This window comes from Lontra canadensis, unplaced genomic scaffold (genome assembly GCF_010015895.1).
Source record: "Lontra canadensis isolate GAN:19392208 unplaced genomic scaffold, GSC_riverotter_1.0 scaffold9, whole genome shotgun sequence".
In the NCBI taxonomy this organism is placed as follows: domain Eukaryota; kingdom Metazoa; phylum Chordata; class Mammalia; order Carnivora; family Mustelidae; genus Lontra; species Lontra canadensis.
The window spans coordinates 17,342,368-17,357,468 of NW_022631003.1; the positions used below are offsets into that span (position 1 = coordinate 17,342,368).

A 15,101-nucleotide genomic window follows, 5' to 3' on the forward strand; every position below is an offset into this window, starting at 1 on the left:
TACAGCTCATTCTTTGCCCTGGAAGAGTGACCCATGGAGACAAACTTGCCCTGGGCCTCCCACTTACTGATTTAGGGACAGGAAAGCAGAGGAATGAGATGAGAGTTGGGCTAATGGGCCCGGGCCCCCTCTGTGAGAGCAGGACTGGCTGTGCTCCAGGCAGGGTTGCCTGATCTACTCAGCAATCTTTCCTCAGTCTTCTGCCTCACCAGTCAAGTCTTCTGGTGCAAAGCTTTCACTTTCTGTTCTCGATTTGCTACAATGACCAAAGAGTTGGGATTTATGTGGCAAACTTTAAATTTCATCTCAACGTATAAAATTAATATTTCCAGAATTATATTACTCCTTTGAGATTGGCCTCGAGGGAATTTTTTAGTGATAAGAAAGTTCCCAAACTGGACTTGAGTGGTGGTTGCACAAATCTGTATGTTTGCTAAAAATCAGCTAATCATGTGCTTACAATGAGTGCATTTTATGGTATATAAAGTAAACCTCACTAAAGCTGAGGAAAAAAATCTGACATTTCGGCCCGTCTTGTGAATATTGGGCTTTCTTTTCAAATACCAGAAAAGGTAACTGAAAAATATGGTTTATTTCCCAAGTTCTCCCCACCCCTTATTTTTTTTTTCTATTTAAGATGTCTTTAGAATGCTAAAAATTGCCAGTGTTTATTTTCTTCAAATTGTATTATTAAATTATTAGCATGATTTTTAAGCAATGTTGTTTTTGGATCAGGAAGTTTAACTGTTAGGCAATTGCAAGCTATTATATTGAATCAAATATCACTATATTAGGAAGTGTAATTGAAAATTCACATATTTTGGCTAAACCAGGAGACACTTACATATCCTATAACCCTAAAAGGTGTACAATTTCCATTTGCCTGACTTTATGTGTTAATCAGGGAGCATTTTTTAAAGAACCACATACTGGGTTCCTGGGTGGCTCAGTCATTAAGCAACTGCCTTCAGCTCAGGTCATGATCCCAGGGTCCTGGGATCCAGGCCATCAGATTCCCTACTCAGCGGGAAGCCTGCTTCTCTCTCTCCCACTTTCCCTGCTTGTGTTCCCTCTCTCTCCCTGTCTCTGTCAAATAAATAAATAAAATCTTTAAAAAATGAAGAACCACATATGATGTTAAATTCAATATGTGGTGGACAGTTGAGAAAATCACATGTTATCTAGGTCAAGAGAAATAAACTGAAAAAAAAAAAGAAAACACTTCCTTTGTGGTTTTCACCAATAGATGAAAAACTCTGAGCCCTTGTTTGTATTCTGAGTGGACAATTTGAGGACTAGCTCTGATTAACAGCAGATTTTACTTTTTAATTACATATCATACTTAAAAATAAAACGCACACATATATACACATATATTCACCCACATCGAAGATGGAAGATGAAGACAGATATATGACATTGAATTTACAATTGAAAAAGAGGAGTTCCGGCCAAACATCCCAAGGTATGGAATTTAAGGTATAAATTTAAAGGTATGGAATTCAGTTTTTTTTTTTAATTGGTGTGGGTTAATATGAGTATGGATTTAATATGGGTTAGTATTAATATGAATATGAATGTGGACCATAATTTCCAATATTCTATTTTTTACTGTTCTTGGACTATTTTAATTTTTGGTGTTTTTCTCTTTCTGTCTCCGTCTTGTCTTTCTGTCTCTCTGTCTCATTTATCAAGGCGAGGACCAACAATTATTTACTTGTTTTATTTTATTATTTAATTTAAAAATTTAAAGAGTTTATTTACTTATTTGATGCAGAGAGAGCACAAGCAGGGGGAAAGGCAGAGGGAGAGGGAGAAGCAGGGTCTCCGCAAAGCAGGAAGCCCAAAGTGGGGCTCGATTCCAGGACCCTGATCCTGACCTGGGCCGAAGGCAGACGCTTAACCAACTGAGCCACCCAGGTGCTCCAAGTTATTTTCTTTTAAAGATCCAGGACCACATCAGGTTCCCTGCTTAGCGGGAAACCTGCTTCTCCCTCTCCTGGTTCCGCTGCTTGTGTTCCCTCTCTCACTGTTTCTCTCTCTGTCAAATAAATAAATAAAAATCTTCAAAAAATAAAGTCAAATAAATAAATAAAAATCTTTAAAAAATAAAGTAAATCATATAATCATATAATTTCCTAAGGATTCTCAGGAAAAATACAAATAAGTTAAAATTAATAAAATTAAAATGAATATTTAGTGCCACTCATCAACCTCTTTATCATTGATAAAAATGGCATCTTTAATACCAGTTTTTAATTCAGTGTGTCAAAAACTTTAAAATATGTTTTTCACCAGATGGAAAATTTTGTTTTGGAAAATAGAGATAATAACCTGAAAGACCACAAATGTAATGGCTCTTCTGTGCAAACTTTTTTTCACACTCAGTTTGTAGATGCCACTCTGAAACCAGAATGTGTTTTGGTTGAGGAAAGGAGCTCAGGAGGCTGCCAATGATAAATGTGCAACTCCTAGCTATTTAAGTGGTGTATACTGATACTTATCCTTTACCAATGTATCCTTCGCTAAGAGTAAAGTTTGCTAATATTTAGTAAAGCTTGCGGTATGACATACATTTAAATCTAGTTGACAATTTAAGCCCTGTCATTATACACAGAGATTTTACTTAACTTTGTGATTATATATTTGTATATATTTTCTCATGTCTTGGCGCTAATGGAAATAAGAAATTACATTTTTTTGCTACTATCTAAAGCTTCAGAATCACTATAGAAATAGAATTACTAATAATATAGTTACTTAAAGCAGATTGAAATGTTTTTGCAGGGCTTTTTGTCCTTAGAATATATTCTATTAGGCAAGTACAGTCAAATTATGTTAAATTGCTTGAGGGGCACCTGGGTGGCTCAGTCATTTAAGGGTCTGCCTTCAGCTCAGTTCACTGTCTCAGGGTCCTGGGAACAAGCCTCCCCCATGCCCCACAGTCAGGGCTTCCTTCTCAGTAGGGGGTCTTCTCCATCTCCCTTTACCTCTCCCCACTTGCTTGTGCATACATGCGCACTCTCTCTCTCAAATAGCTAAATAAAATCTTTTAAAAAATTAAAAATAAGAAAAATGAAATTGCTTGAAATATTTCCTCTCTACGGGTTAGAGCCCTTCACTTCATATTCCATTTTATTTTGGGGGATCACTTTTTTCATTTTGATGTAATTATAATTATGTATAAATATACATATTATGCAATCATAACAATATACATAATGCTTATTATATAATTAGAATCATTTTATCATTATTTAAAACATTTATATATTTCTAAAGTCTGTATAGCAAGGTACTTCCAGAGATCTTCAGCTCCCAAAGATCCAGCTTCTGTCTTGTTGCCTTCACCCTGCTCTCTCCCTCCATACATTTCAATCCTATATACAGCCTAATATTTCTCTATTAAGTGGGTATACACCATACTTCATTCAACTAGTTCCATTACTGGACACTTAAGATGTTTACATTCTTTTTCTATTCTACCCCTGTTATAAATAGCATTGCAATGCCTTGCACATGTCTTTCCATATATTGCCTGATGTGTAACTTGGATGTTTTCCTAGAAGACAGACTGCTGGATGTCAACATAAATGTTTATATAATTTTCCTAGTTTTCCCCCAAATATCCTCCACAGGATTGTACCATTCTATGCTACAATGGTCACTGAATGCAAACATCTTTTTGAAATACTGATTTCAATTCTCTAGGATATACCCATGAATGCAATTGCTGGATTATATGATAGCACTAATTTTAATTTTTTGAGGGATTGCCATTCTGGTTTCCTAGTGACTGCACCATCTTACATTTTCACCAACAGTGTGCAAGGGTTCAAAGTTCTCCACACCCTCACCAACACCTGTTAACTCTTTTTGGTAGTAGCCATTCTGACAGATGTGAAGCGATATCTCATTATGGTTTTGTTTGCATTTCCCTGATGATTAGTGACATTGAACAACTTTTCATGTACTTGGCCATTTGTAGGCCTTCTTTGGAAAACTGTCTATTCATATCCTCTGCCCATTTTTTAATAATTTTTTCCTAACTGAGTTGTATAAGTTGTATGCATCCCTTATATATTTTGGATGTTGACCATTTATCAGATAGTTACATAATTTTCCAATATTTTCTCCCTCTATTTTGTTTTTATTCCTAGTTCCTTAATGTTTAAAGTTAGATGGTTTATTTGAGGGGTGCCTGGGTGGCTCAATGGGTTAAAGCCTCTGCCTTCGGCTCAGGTCATGATCCCAAGATCCTGGATTGAGCCCTGCTTAGGGCTCTCTGCTCAGCAGGGAGCCTGCCCGCCCTCTCCGCCTGCCTCTCTGCCTACTTGTGATCTCTGTCTGTCAAATAAATAAATAAAATCTTAAAAAAAGAAGTTAGATGGTTTATTTGAGATTTTTCTTTTAATATAAAATGTAGTTATTTATCGTTATAAACTTCTTTCTTAGAAGTGCTTTTGGAGCATTGGGTGTGGTGTATAAACAATGAATTTTGGAACACTGAACAAAAATTAAATTAAATTAAATTAAAAAAAAAGATTTGCCAGGGTCCTTGGAAAATCTAAAAAAAAAAAAGGGGGCTTTTGTTGCATCCTTTAAGTTCAATGTATTTTCATGTTTGTTTCAAGATTTTTTTAAATTTTCATTTTGGTTTCTTCTTTGACTTGTTAGTTGTTCAGGAGTGTGTTGCTTTATTTGACGTATCTGTAAATTCTCCAGTTATCCTGCTGCCTTGATGTGTAGTTTCATACTATTGTCATTGGAAAAAAATCCTTGATATCATTTCAGTCTTCTTAAATTTGCCATGACTTCTTTTGTAGCCTATAATATGATCTATCCTGGAGAATGTTCTGTGTGCATTTGAGAAGAATGTGTTTCCCACTGTTGTTGGATGGAATGTTCTGTGTATGTCTTTTAGGTCCATTTTGTCTAAAGTAATAGCTGACATCCCAGATTTTTGTAGTGATTTTTGGTTTGGATGATCTATCTGTTGTTGAATGTGAGGTATTGAAATCCCCTGTTATTAGGGCATTGTTGTCTATTCTTCCCTTTCACATCTGTTAATATTTGTTTGATGTATTTAGCTACTCTGATGTTGGCCGCATATATATTTATGATTGTTATATTCTCTTGATAAACTGAGCCCTTTATCATTACATAATAACCTTCTTTGTCTCTTGTTACAGTTTTTGACTTAACCTCTACATTGTCTTATATAAGTATAGCTACCTCTGCTCTCTTTAGTTTCTATCTGCATGGGGTATCTTTTTCTATCCCTTCTCTTTAAGTCTATGTGTATCCTTAAAGATGAAGTGAGTCTCTTGTATGCAGCATGTAGTTGTGTCCCGTTTTTTTTTTTTTTTTTTAAATTTATCTAGCCACTCCATATCTTTTGATTAGAGTATTGGATCTGTTAAGAATTAGAATAATTCTAATTCTTCAAATGAAATGACATAAAACAGCCAAATATCAGGTAATAAGATGGCATTAGTAATTCCCTTATTCTTTTCTCCTTCTCTTGTGGCCTTCCTTTGTGAACTAACTTTTCATAGTGGTATGCTTTGATTCCCTTTTCTTTTTTTTTTTTTTTTAAGATTTTATTTATTTATTTGACAGAGAGAGAGCACAAGTAGGCAGAGAGCCAGGCAGAGAGAAAGAGAAGGAAGCAGGCTCCCTGCTGAGCAGAGAGCCTGATGTGGGGCTCGATCCCAGGACCCTGAGATCATGACCTGAGCAGAAGGCAGAGGCCCAACCCGCTGAGCCACCCAGGCACCCTGATTCCCTTTTCTTTTAATGTGTGCATCTGCTGTAGGTTTTGCTTTGTGATTACCATGAGGTTTATATAAAACATCTTATAGATATAACAGTCTATTTTACACTTATAACAACTAATTACAATTGCATGCAAAACTCTGCCTTTTAAATGCCTATCTTTTATGTATTTGATATCACAATTTACCTCTTTTTATATTGTGTATTCATTAGCAAATTACTGTAGCTATAGTTATTTTCAAGAATATTTTCTTTTAATCTTTATACTAGAGTTAATTTTTTTCCAAACTTTTGGGGAAAATTTCTGACATTTCTCAATGAACTTAATTAGACAAAAAAACTTTGCATATTGAACAAGTATCCATCGATTCTTGCTTCATTTTCTAGTTTAAAGTTGTTGGATTTTATCAATTGCACTTTTTACATCTATTAGGATGATGATACATTTCTCTCTAGCTCTTTAGTAAGATAAAATGAATTTCTTACTATTGGACAACACTTGTATTCCTGAATAAACCCATTATGGTCAAGGTATGTTTTGGCTACTAATAATATATTTAAGAATTTTGTATGGACACTTAGGAGTGACTGATCGTGGGGCTTTTTATTTTTAAATTATTTTTATTTTCATTTTCTGATATTAAAAGATTTATAAGTTAAAGTCTGTACAGGAGAATTCTCTACAACTTCTCTAAAGGAGAAAATACAGGGTAATGAAAATGTTATATCCTGCAAAACTGTAAGCCTTATATGCCTCAAATTCATACTGTGAAGCTCAACTCAGGATACTTAGAAGAAATAATTGAGTTTGAATTGAATTTGAAAAGGCTTCCACACCCTTTCTCCTCATGTTTTCTGATAGCCATGTGTTTTATTTTTTTAAATGAATAAATGACATTTTTTACATGTGTTGAATACTTTGGATTTGTTGATTATAAATTTTATTATATTAAAATATTAGAAAAATATCTGGGGAATATAGGGTATTCATTAATTGAATTACAATAAATCTTATTTTATGATCTTTGGCATTATCATAAGATAAAAACTGTGTACTATTTCTCTGACATACTGTTTTATATGGTTTATTATACTTTTTCTTGACAGATTTCAGCATCTTCAAATGTGCTTTTTTTTTTTTTTTATTCCCACAGGTTTAAGGGGTATTTGGAACATGAAGTTCAGTATTTAGTAACTCAATTTATTGACTGAACTCTAAGGATAATAATAGTTATGAGGAGTGGCTCCTTACTGTGATGCTTTTATAAAAATTATCTTGGATGACAAAACTATTATGCAAAATATAGATGTTCATTTATTTAGTATATACTAATTACTCATCCAATTCCATATGCTAATGTCCACCAACCCATGTCCTATTTCATGAGATTGAGAAAAATAGCAACATATTGAGACTATTTCCTTTCTGTATTATCATATCAATTTGTTCATTAATAGCCATCACAGAATGCACATCTCATTTCTAATGTAGCAGCATAGGCATATGAAAAATAAAACAGTCATCACTCTTAAAGTGTTTAACATTTAACGAGAAGCTGAAACATCATTATTACACTGGTTAAAAAAAATTTTAGGATTTTTTTAGGTTAAAATAGCAGGTATCAGGAGTCATATTTAGTTCTGATTTGTATTACAACCTCAGTAAATTAAATAGGTTGACTACTTGGGAATATTATATTAAAGCAAATTATTAATTAGAAAGTATATATTTGTGTGACTATATATGTGTGTATCTGTAAGTGCCCATGAACTTGTGTGTGTGCATACACATGCACACTTGGGGAATTATTAGGTATATACGTTAAATATACTAGTCAATTATGTCAAATATTAGCAATTTCTTAAGATGCAAAATAACATGCATCATAGCTCTCCCCATGCAATGTTACCATTACTAAATAAAATAGGATTGCATTTTTCTATTTATTTAAGTTTTAAGCTTTTGATTGCCTAACATCCTTTAAAATTCAAACCCAATATTATATGCAATCCTATTATTACAGTTGCTTTCACTACTTGGAAATGTACTTTTCTGAGCTAATTTATGTGATTAATCTCTCAGATGGTTCTGTGATGTCACACTGGTATAAAATCTTATTGGGGATATCAGGAACAGTAAACGGTATACTGGTTTTGACTTTGATCTCCCTGTCTTTATTGGGTAAGTTAAAAGATCTTAAATAAAAATATGGAAAATGTTTACTCTTTTCTTATGACTTTTCATACTTATTTACTCATTTGTTCATTTTTTGTTAACAAAGTCTTAAAAAGAAGCTACTATGTATAAAGCTGTATATTGTACTCCATAGCAATGTATTTAATATGTAATCAAATCAGGTAAGTATCTTGTTCTCAAATGGCATACAATCTAAAAGGAAGAAAATGTGTGTGTGTGTGTGTGTGTGTGTGTGTGAGAGAGAGAGAGAGAGAGAGAGATGTATATTAGGAAACCACATTTTTTGATTTCTTAGAAACCTGTGAATAGATAGAATTCCGTGATTTTTCTTAGAAATTTTTATATGTTGTATGTAAAATTGTATTTAATTTATACTGTGTACTACTATATCCCAAGGTTTACTGCAAATTTCCAGAATTAAAAAAAAACCTCTCAAAACAAACAAACAAACAAACAAACAAAATGAATAAACATGGTGAGAAATCTCTAATGAAATAAACAGATTTTTAAATAAGTAATTACGGTAGAATGGGCTAAGCACAGTGTCATAGGTTTCAGAAAAACATGACATCAAGAAAGCATGGAAAGAGCATGTATACTCTTTAGAGAGGGAATTTTGCTTTATTTACTACTGTATCACCAGTTCTTAGCATGATGCCTGGCACAGAATAGTTCCTCAACAAATATGTATTCTGTAAGTGAATTAATTATGTAACATTTGAAATTATTTTTCATTAAATAAGCATGAAAATAAGAAAGAAACTTTCTAGTTATCTCTTTAGTTGTTTCTTGTTCTAATCATCAGAATCATTCCAAAGAATTTCTGTCTGGAGCACTGCACAGGGAAAAGATATTTACCCAGTGTTAAAATAATTCTGTTTTTAAGTTTCTCAGGGAATATTGCTAAAATGCCAAGAAACAAAGAATTCAAATATCACCCAACATGATGATATTGGAAACCTGATAATGAACAGTGGCACAAGAGGAAATATAAGTAATAAGGACAGAAGTTACTGTGGTTCAAAAGCTACAGGCCATACAGGTATCTCTCAAGATTTTGGCTTGTATTTGTTTTAATTGTTTTGGTTTTCTAAGTTTAAAAAATCTTATTTAACAGTTATGCAGATTTACATTAACAAAGATATGATATCAATCTACTTTTCATTCAAAATTTCATATATCTATATCTATATATGCATATGTATATATATAAAAATATATAATAAATATATATTTATTATTTTTTTTGCAGTGGGAGGATAGTATCAGTGAAAAAATAACAAAGAGGCTCTTCCTTGCAGGAGTTTAAAATCAAATCGAAACACATAAACATGGCAAATTAATTGTGATTATAAGGCAGTATGTAAATAACTATATTTTGTCTCATTTATTCTGTTTTGAAATACAAAATGAATAAAAGTAATTATACGTAATGAATGATTCATTATGATTTTGTGCTTAGAACTTCCAATTATACAAAATTTTGGAAAAACCATGCCTTCTACTTCCAATTTTGTTTTAGTTTAACTTTAAAGTGCTTAACTTTTGGGGCCTTCAACATCTATTTTATAGTAATGTGCAAAATTTATAGATTATTTTGTTTTATGATTATTTACCAAAGGATTTTCCCTAGGGGTGCCGGGGTGGCTCAGCCAGTTAGTCGTTGGACTCTTGCTTTCTGGTCAGGTCACGATCTTGGGATCCTGGGATCGAGCCCCAAGTAGGGCTTCACATTCAGTGGGGAGTCTTCTGCTGGAGTTTCTCTCTCTGCCTCTCTCTTTGCTCCTCCCTCCATTCTAAATAAATAAATAAATAAATAAAATCTTTTTAAAAAAAGGATTTTCTCTAATCCACTAGTTTATGTTGTTCTCTTGATCACATATGAAAATGTATATATATTAAGGTTTACTTATTGATATTGTTTTGTTTTGGATTATCTATCTGTTTTACATGTACAAGTCCCAAACTAATTGAAATACTGTAATTTTAACACGTATATTTGACCATGACTATTTAATTTATCATTATGTTGGGTATTATAATGGAACATTTTCAGAGATAAGGAAACATTGATAGGTAAATGTGGAATCATATAGATAACATTAAATTTTTCTTAAAATTAGTCTAAATACTGTATATTGAGCTGTAAGGTATTAATTTCCATTAGCTTTTTCTTCTTTTTTAAATGAGGAAATATCCACAAACATGAAGTTAGCCATTTAAAATAGAACAATTCAGGATGCCTGGGTGGCTCAGTTGGTTAAAGCCTCTGCCTTTGGCTCAGGTCATGATCCCAGGGTCCTGGGATTAAACCCCGCATTGGGCTCTCTGTTCAGCAGGGAGCCTGCTTCCCCCTCTCTCTCTGCCTGCCTCTCTGCCTACTTGTGATCTCTGTCTATCAAATAAATAAGTAAAATCTTTACAAAAATAAAACAATTCAATAGCATTAGGACATTTGAATGTGCAACAACTATATCTATCTAGTTCCAACACATTTTCATCACCCAAAAAGAAATTCTATTCCCAGTAAGCAATTGCCCATTTCCTCTCACGCAGCCTTTAACAACCACTAATCTGCTTTCTGTCTCTGTGGATTTACCTATTTTAGACTTTCATATAATGGAATCATAGAATATTTCACTTTTTGTGTTTTGCTTCTTTCACTTAGCATAATGTTTTCAAGATTCACCTATGTTGTATCATATATCAGCATTTTATTCCCTTTTATGACTGGAGAACATTCCTCTGAATATATATCACAATTGGCTTAAGATGGCAATACTGATCAAAGAGATCTGCAGATTCAAAGAAATTCTTATCAAAATTCCAATGGCCTTTTTTTCATGAAAATGGACAAGGTGATCCTAAAATTCATGTGAAATTGAAAGAAATCCTGGATAGCAAAAACAATCTTGAAAAAGAAGAATTAACTTGGAAGATTCATATTTTCCAATGTTAAAACTTAATAGGATGGGGAGAATGAATAGTGGCTGCAATTTACAGGATTTTATTTTGGGGTGATGAAAATAGTTTGAAATTAGATAGTAGTTATGCTTACATGTTGTAGCTGTACTAAAATCCATGGAATTTCCAATTTAAGGTAATTAAGATGGTGAATTTATGTCGTATGAATTTAACTTCAACAAAGAAAGGAGAATTTAATGGCTGGAAGTTTGAATAGTTATACTGATCTGAACTCATATTTATTCATTCAATTCGCTTTCTCTCATTATTATGCCAAAGTCTCAGATATTTTCAATTGAAGACCTAGGTTTAATTTAATTAAGAAAATCAAAGAACTTGAACTTATAATTATATAGAGGCCAAAAAACTATTATGCTCAACATTATTTAATATCAAAAGGGAGTTATTAAGTAAGATTTATGCATACAAAATGAGAGAAATCTTAAAGCTTTCTATAATTAAATTCTAAGTGAATGGTATAAATAATATTTAATCTCACAAGTAGCATTAATGCAATTTAAAGCTTAAATGGCTGATGTTATTTTAGTAATTACATTAGATCTGGGAATGAAAAAGAAATCCCCTTTTGTCTAAGTTTTTCTTCATCTTACCAAATTAATTTAATTCCCAAGAATTATCATTTGCAATTTGGACATCTTGTAAATCTGAACACTTTGTTGTGAGTGATTTTATCATACAGCTCCACTCTTATTTATACAACACAGAAGTATTCAATTTTCAGAGATATGTATATAACTTAATTTTCTTTATTTCCTCCATTTCCCTGTAGGGTTGTGCCCATCGGAATGGCTCAAATATCAAAAAAAGTGTTATTGGTTCTCTAATGAAATGAAAAGTTGGAGTGACAGTTATGGGTATTGTTTGGGAAGGAAATCTCATCTACCAATCATTCAGGACCAACTTGAAATGGTAAGTGGTTTAGTGTCAGGGTTATGGCATTAGTCTCTGTACAGATAAAAGTGGTTTTCCTCAAGACAATTATCAGATGATTTCACTCGTATGTGGAATTTAAGAAACAAAACAGAGGATCGTAGGGGAAAAGAGGGGAAAAAAAAAAAGGTGAAATCAGAGAAGGAGACACACCATAAGAGACTCTTGACTATAGGAAACAAACTGAGGGTTGCTGGAGGGGAGGTGGAAGGGAGGATGTGGTAATTGGGTGATGGGTATTAAGGAGGGCACATGATGTAATGAGCACTGGGTGTTATATGCAACTGATGAATCACTAAACTCTACCTGTGAAACTAATAATATACTATATGTTAATTACTTGAATTAAAAAAGAAAACATTATGCTAAATGAATGTAAAAAAAAAAAGGTTTTCCTCAAGGGGTACCTTAGTGGCTCAATCAGTTAAGCATCTGACTCTTGATTTCAGCTCAGGTCATGATCTCAGGGTCCTGACATCAAGGTCCCCATCAGCTCCCCACTCAGCACAGAGGGTGCATGGGATTCCCTCTTTCTTTTCCCCTCTGCCTATCCCCTCACTCACACACACACACTCTCTCTCTCAGTCCCTCTAAAATAAATCAATAAAGTCTTTTTTAAAAATGGCTTTTCTCAAATTTCTTCTCATTCCTTCTGTTAAAGAATCATTTATCTTGATTACTGAGTTTTTGCATCCTCCTAAATTTTGTGCTCAATGCCAGTGCCTCACTTGGCTCATGCTAATTCTGGGCTGAATATTTATATTCGACTTACAAGTGATATATATGTATGTGTATGTATGTATGTAATATATAGTATGTAAATAAGTTATGAATTGACTAGTATAAGAATGTTCATGTAGGATGCTAACTGTCCAATAAAATTCTAAATCTTACTTAGTATGTCTACATCATTAAAATATTCTGTTCATTGAGTTACTCTTTACTCACTTCATAGGCTTTCATACAGAAAAACCTAAAACAAACAAATTATGTGTGGATTGGGCTTAACTTTACATCCCTGAAGAGGACATGGACCTGGGTGGATGGTTCTCCATTAGATTCAAAGACGTGAGTCTTTCCAAAAACACTGTCTGACTTTCTATCTATTGTAGAACTTATCTTCATAAAGTACCTCTAAGTTTACCAAAATCTAATGTGAAATAATTCTTGATACTAAAGAATTTGAAAGGATGAAAATCAATTTAATGTTCATTGGAGTAATGATGGATATTTGGGTTTGTTTAAAAAAAAAGATTTGAAAACAGTAATTATTTTGCATTTATTGTTTAAAGACTACACCATATAGAACAATGGAAAAAAGACTAGAACAGGGATATGGACACAGATTTACTCTTAGCTTTGTCATTTCTAACAGATTCTTTGCGAACTCCGTGCCAATGACAGAGTAAGTCTAAGTCACAGAGATATTGTAACTTCTAGTAAACTTTGAAAATGCCCTGAAATCCGAATGGCCTTTTAACTAAAGGAGGGTATTGGCTGCAAACACAAACGAATGTCTTCAGCAACAAGGATTAACCATGTACTTATCCCTTCTTCTACAGATTTTCCATAAAAGGGCCAACTGAAGAAAATAGCTGTGCTGCCGTCAAGGAAAACAAAATTTATTCTGAAACCTGCAGCAGTGTTTTCAGATGGATTTGTCAATCAATCAATAATCTATAATCAAAGTTTTTTGCCAATTAAGGTTTAATATTAATATTAAGGAGTCAGAATTTAAAAGCACAATTAAAAAATAGAAGTGTGATTAAACAACAAAATGTCTTCTCTATGTTCCCTCCATCATCTACATGGATCCCAACCTTAGAGTACACCATGTAAACCATCTAAAATATGCCCCTTCAATGTTTTATGTGGTAATATAATAAAGTATGAGTCCATGCATTCATACTCAGGATGTTTATTCACTTTCATTTTACAACAAATATGATCAAATTACATCTGTTTTTCTGTATTGTGCTTGTTTAATTTGTAACAATATCCTACGCAAATTTCATACAATTCTGAGTTGCATTATAGTGTGGATTTATATATGTTTTTTTTACTGGTTTGTTGATAAGCATTAACTTTGTTTTCAAGTTTTTTCTGCTGTAAACTATGCTGCAATAAACATTTTGAACATCTTTTTAAAAAGTAGTACCTTTTATTTCTTTGATATAAACCTTAAAACTGGATTTGCAACTCAAAAGCATTAAATATTTTGTTTGCTTTAGATTTTATACAATTTTCATCTAAATTTAGAAACTATCATAAACGTATAACATTACAGGTACAGAGCAAAAGCACTTTCCTTCTTCCTGAACCTCTTGAGAATTACTTGCCAGATTGATACATTTTACTATGAAAATTTCAAGTATCATTGGATACTTTTGTGCATATTTTCTAAAAAAAAATCCTCTACTTAATCACAATTACGTGATCAAAATTAATAAACCAGCATCAACACAGTGCTACCATCTAGTTCCCAGACTCTCTTTAAGGTTTGCCATTTGTCTCTAAAGGATCCAGCTCAGAATCATCTTCTGCGTTTAGTTATTATGTCTCTTTAATCTCCTTCCCTTTGGAAGAGTTCTTTAGCCTTCCTTGTTATTCACAACTTGGCACTTTGGAATACTACAACCCAGTTTTTCTGCAAAATGCTCTTTAATCTCAATCTGTCTGATTATTTCTCGTTGTCATATTCAACTGCTCCTTGGCAGAAACAGTGAGAAGTTCTTATTGCATCCCGTCAGGAAGCACACATATTTATTTGTCCATTGTTGATGCCATTGACTTTGTTCACATGCTTAATGTGATATCTATCAGACTTCACTGTAAAGTTTCTCTTTCCCTTTGTATTTAATTAATATTTTGTGGACAATAACAAAGATGGCTTTAACATTCCCTTCAGCTTGATTAAATTTTAGACAAGCTTTGTTCTTCCTATCTTATGAGTCCCTGACTCCTCATTTTTAGACTGTTTACTTTAGGAAATTTGTGATTGCAAATTCTGTGTCTGCTTCTTTGAGATGTAAATCTTTCAAAGAGCTTTTTAAAGGCTTTACAACCCAGAAGTGCCTATCTTAAGGACCAGAGAGTCATTCCTTCGAAATGTAACTAACCATCAAGAAAAGTGGAACCTCTATTTCTTAGTTTCTGTGGGAAGGTAGGAGGCTAACTTCAGTGGGCACCTAGAACCAAGTTGTAAAACAAA

General features: G+C 33.1%; 1 protein-coding gene across 3 annotated transcripts; it reads left to right on the top strand.

Moving 5' to 3' along the window:
• The first annotated feature begins 1,242 nt into the window (after positions 1 to 1,242).
• LOC116866188 (killer cell lectin-like receptor subfamily F member 1) lies at positions 1,243 to 14,076 on the top strand. Of its 3 annotated transcripts, XM_032854951.1 has the most exons (7): positions 1,243 to 1,479; position 1,823; positions 7,862 to 7,960; positions 8,862 to 9,017; positions 11,730 to 11,869; positions 12,846 to 12,958; positions 13,453 to 14,076. In XM_032854951.1, exons 1-7 carry the CDS (start codon positions 1,393 to 1,395, stop codon positions 13,571 to 13,573), a joined length of 717 nt encoding a protein of 238 aa, XP_032710842.1. In that variant the 5' UTR covers positions 1,243 to 1,392; the 3' UTR covers positions 13,574 to 14,076. The 3 variants fall into 3 exon arrangements, with proteins under 3 accessions (XP_032710842.1, XP_032710843.1, XP_032710841.1); XM_032854952.1 differs by lacking the exon at position 1,823 and having other exon boundaries at positions 1,246 to 1,465; positions 8,862 to 9,008; positions 13,453 to 14,074; XM_032854950.1 differs by lacking the exons at positions 1,243 to 1,479; position 1,823 and having other exon boundaries at positions 7,656 to 7,960; positions 8,862 to 9,008; positions 13,453 to 14,074.
• Positions 14,077 to 15,101: the final 1,025 nt, after the last annotated feature.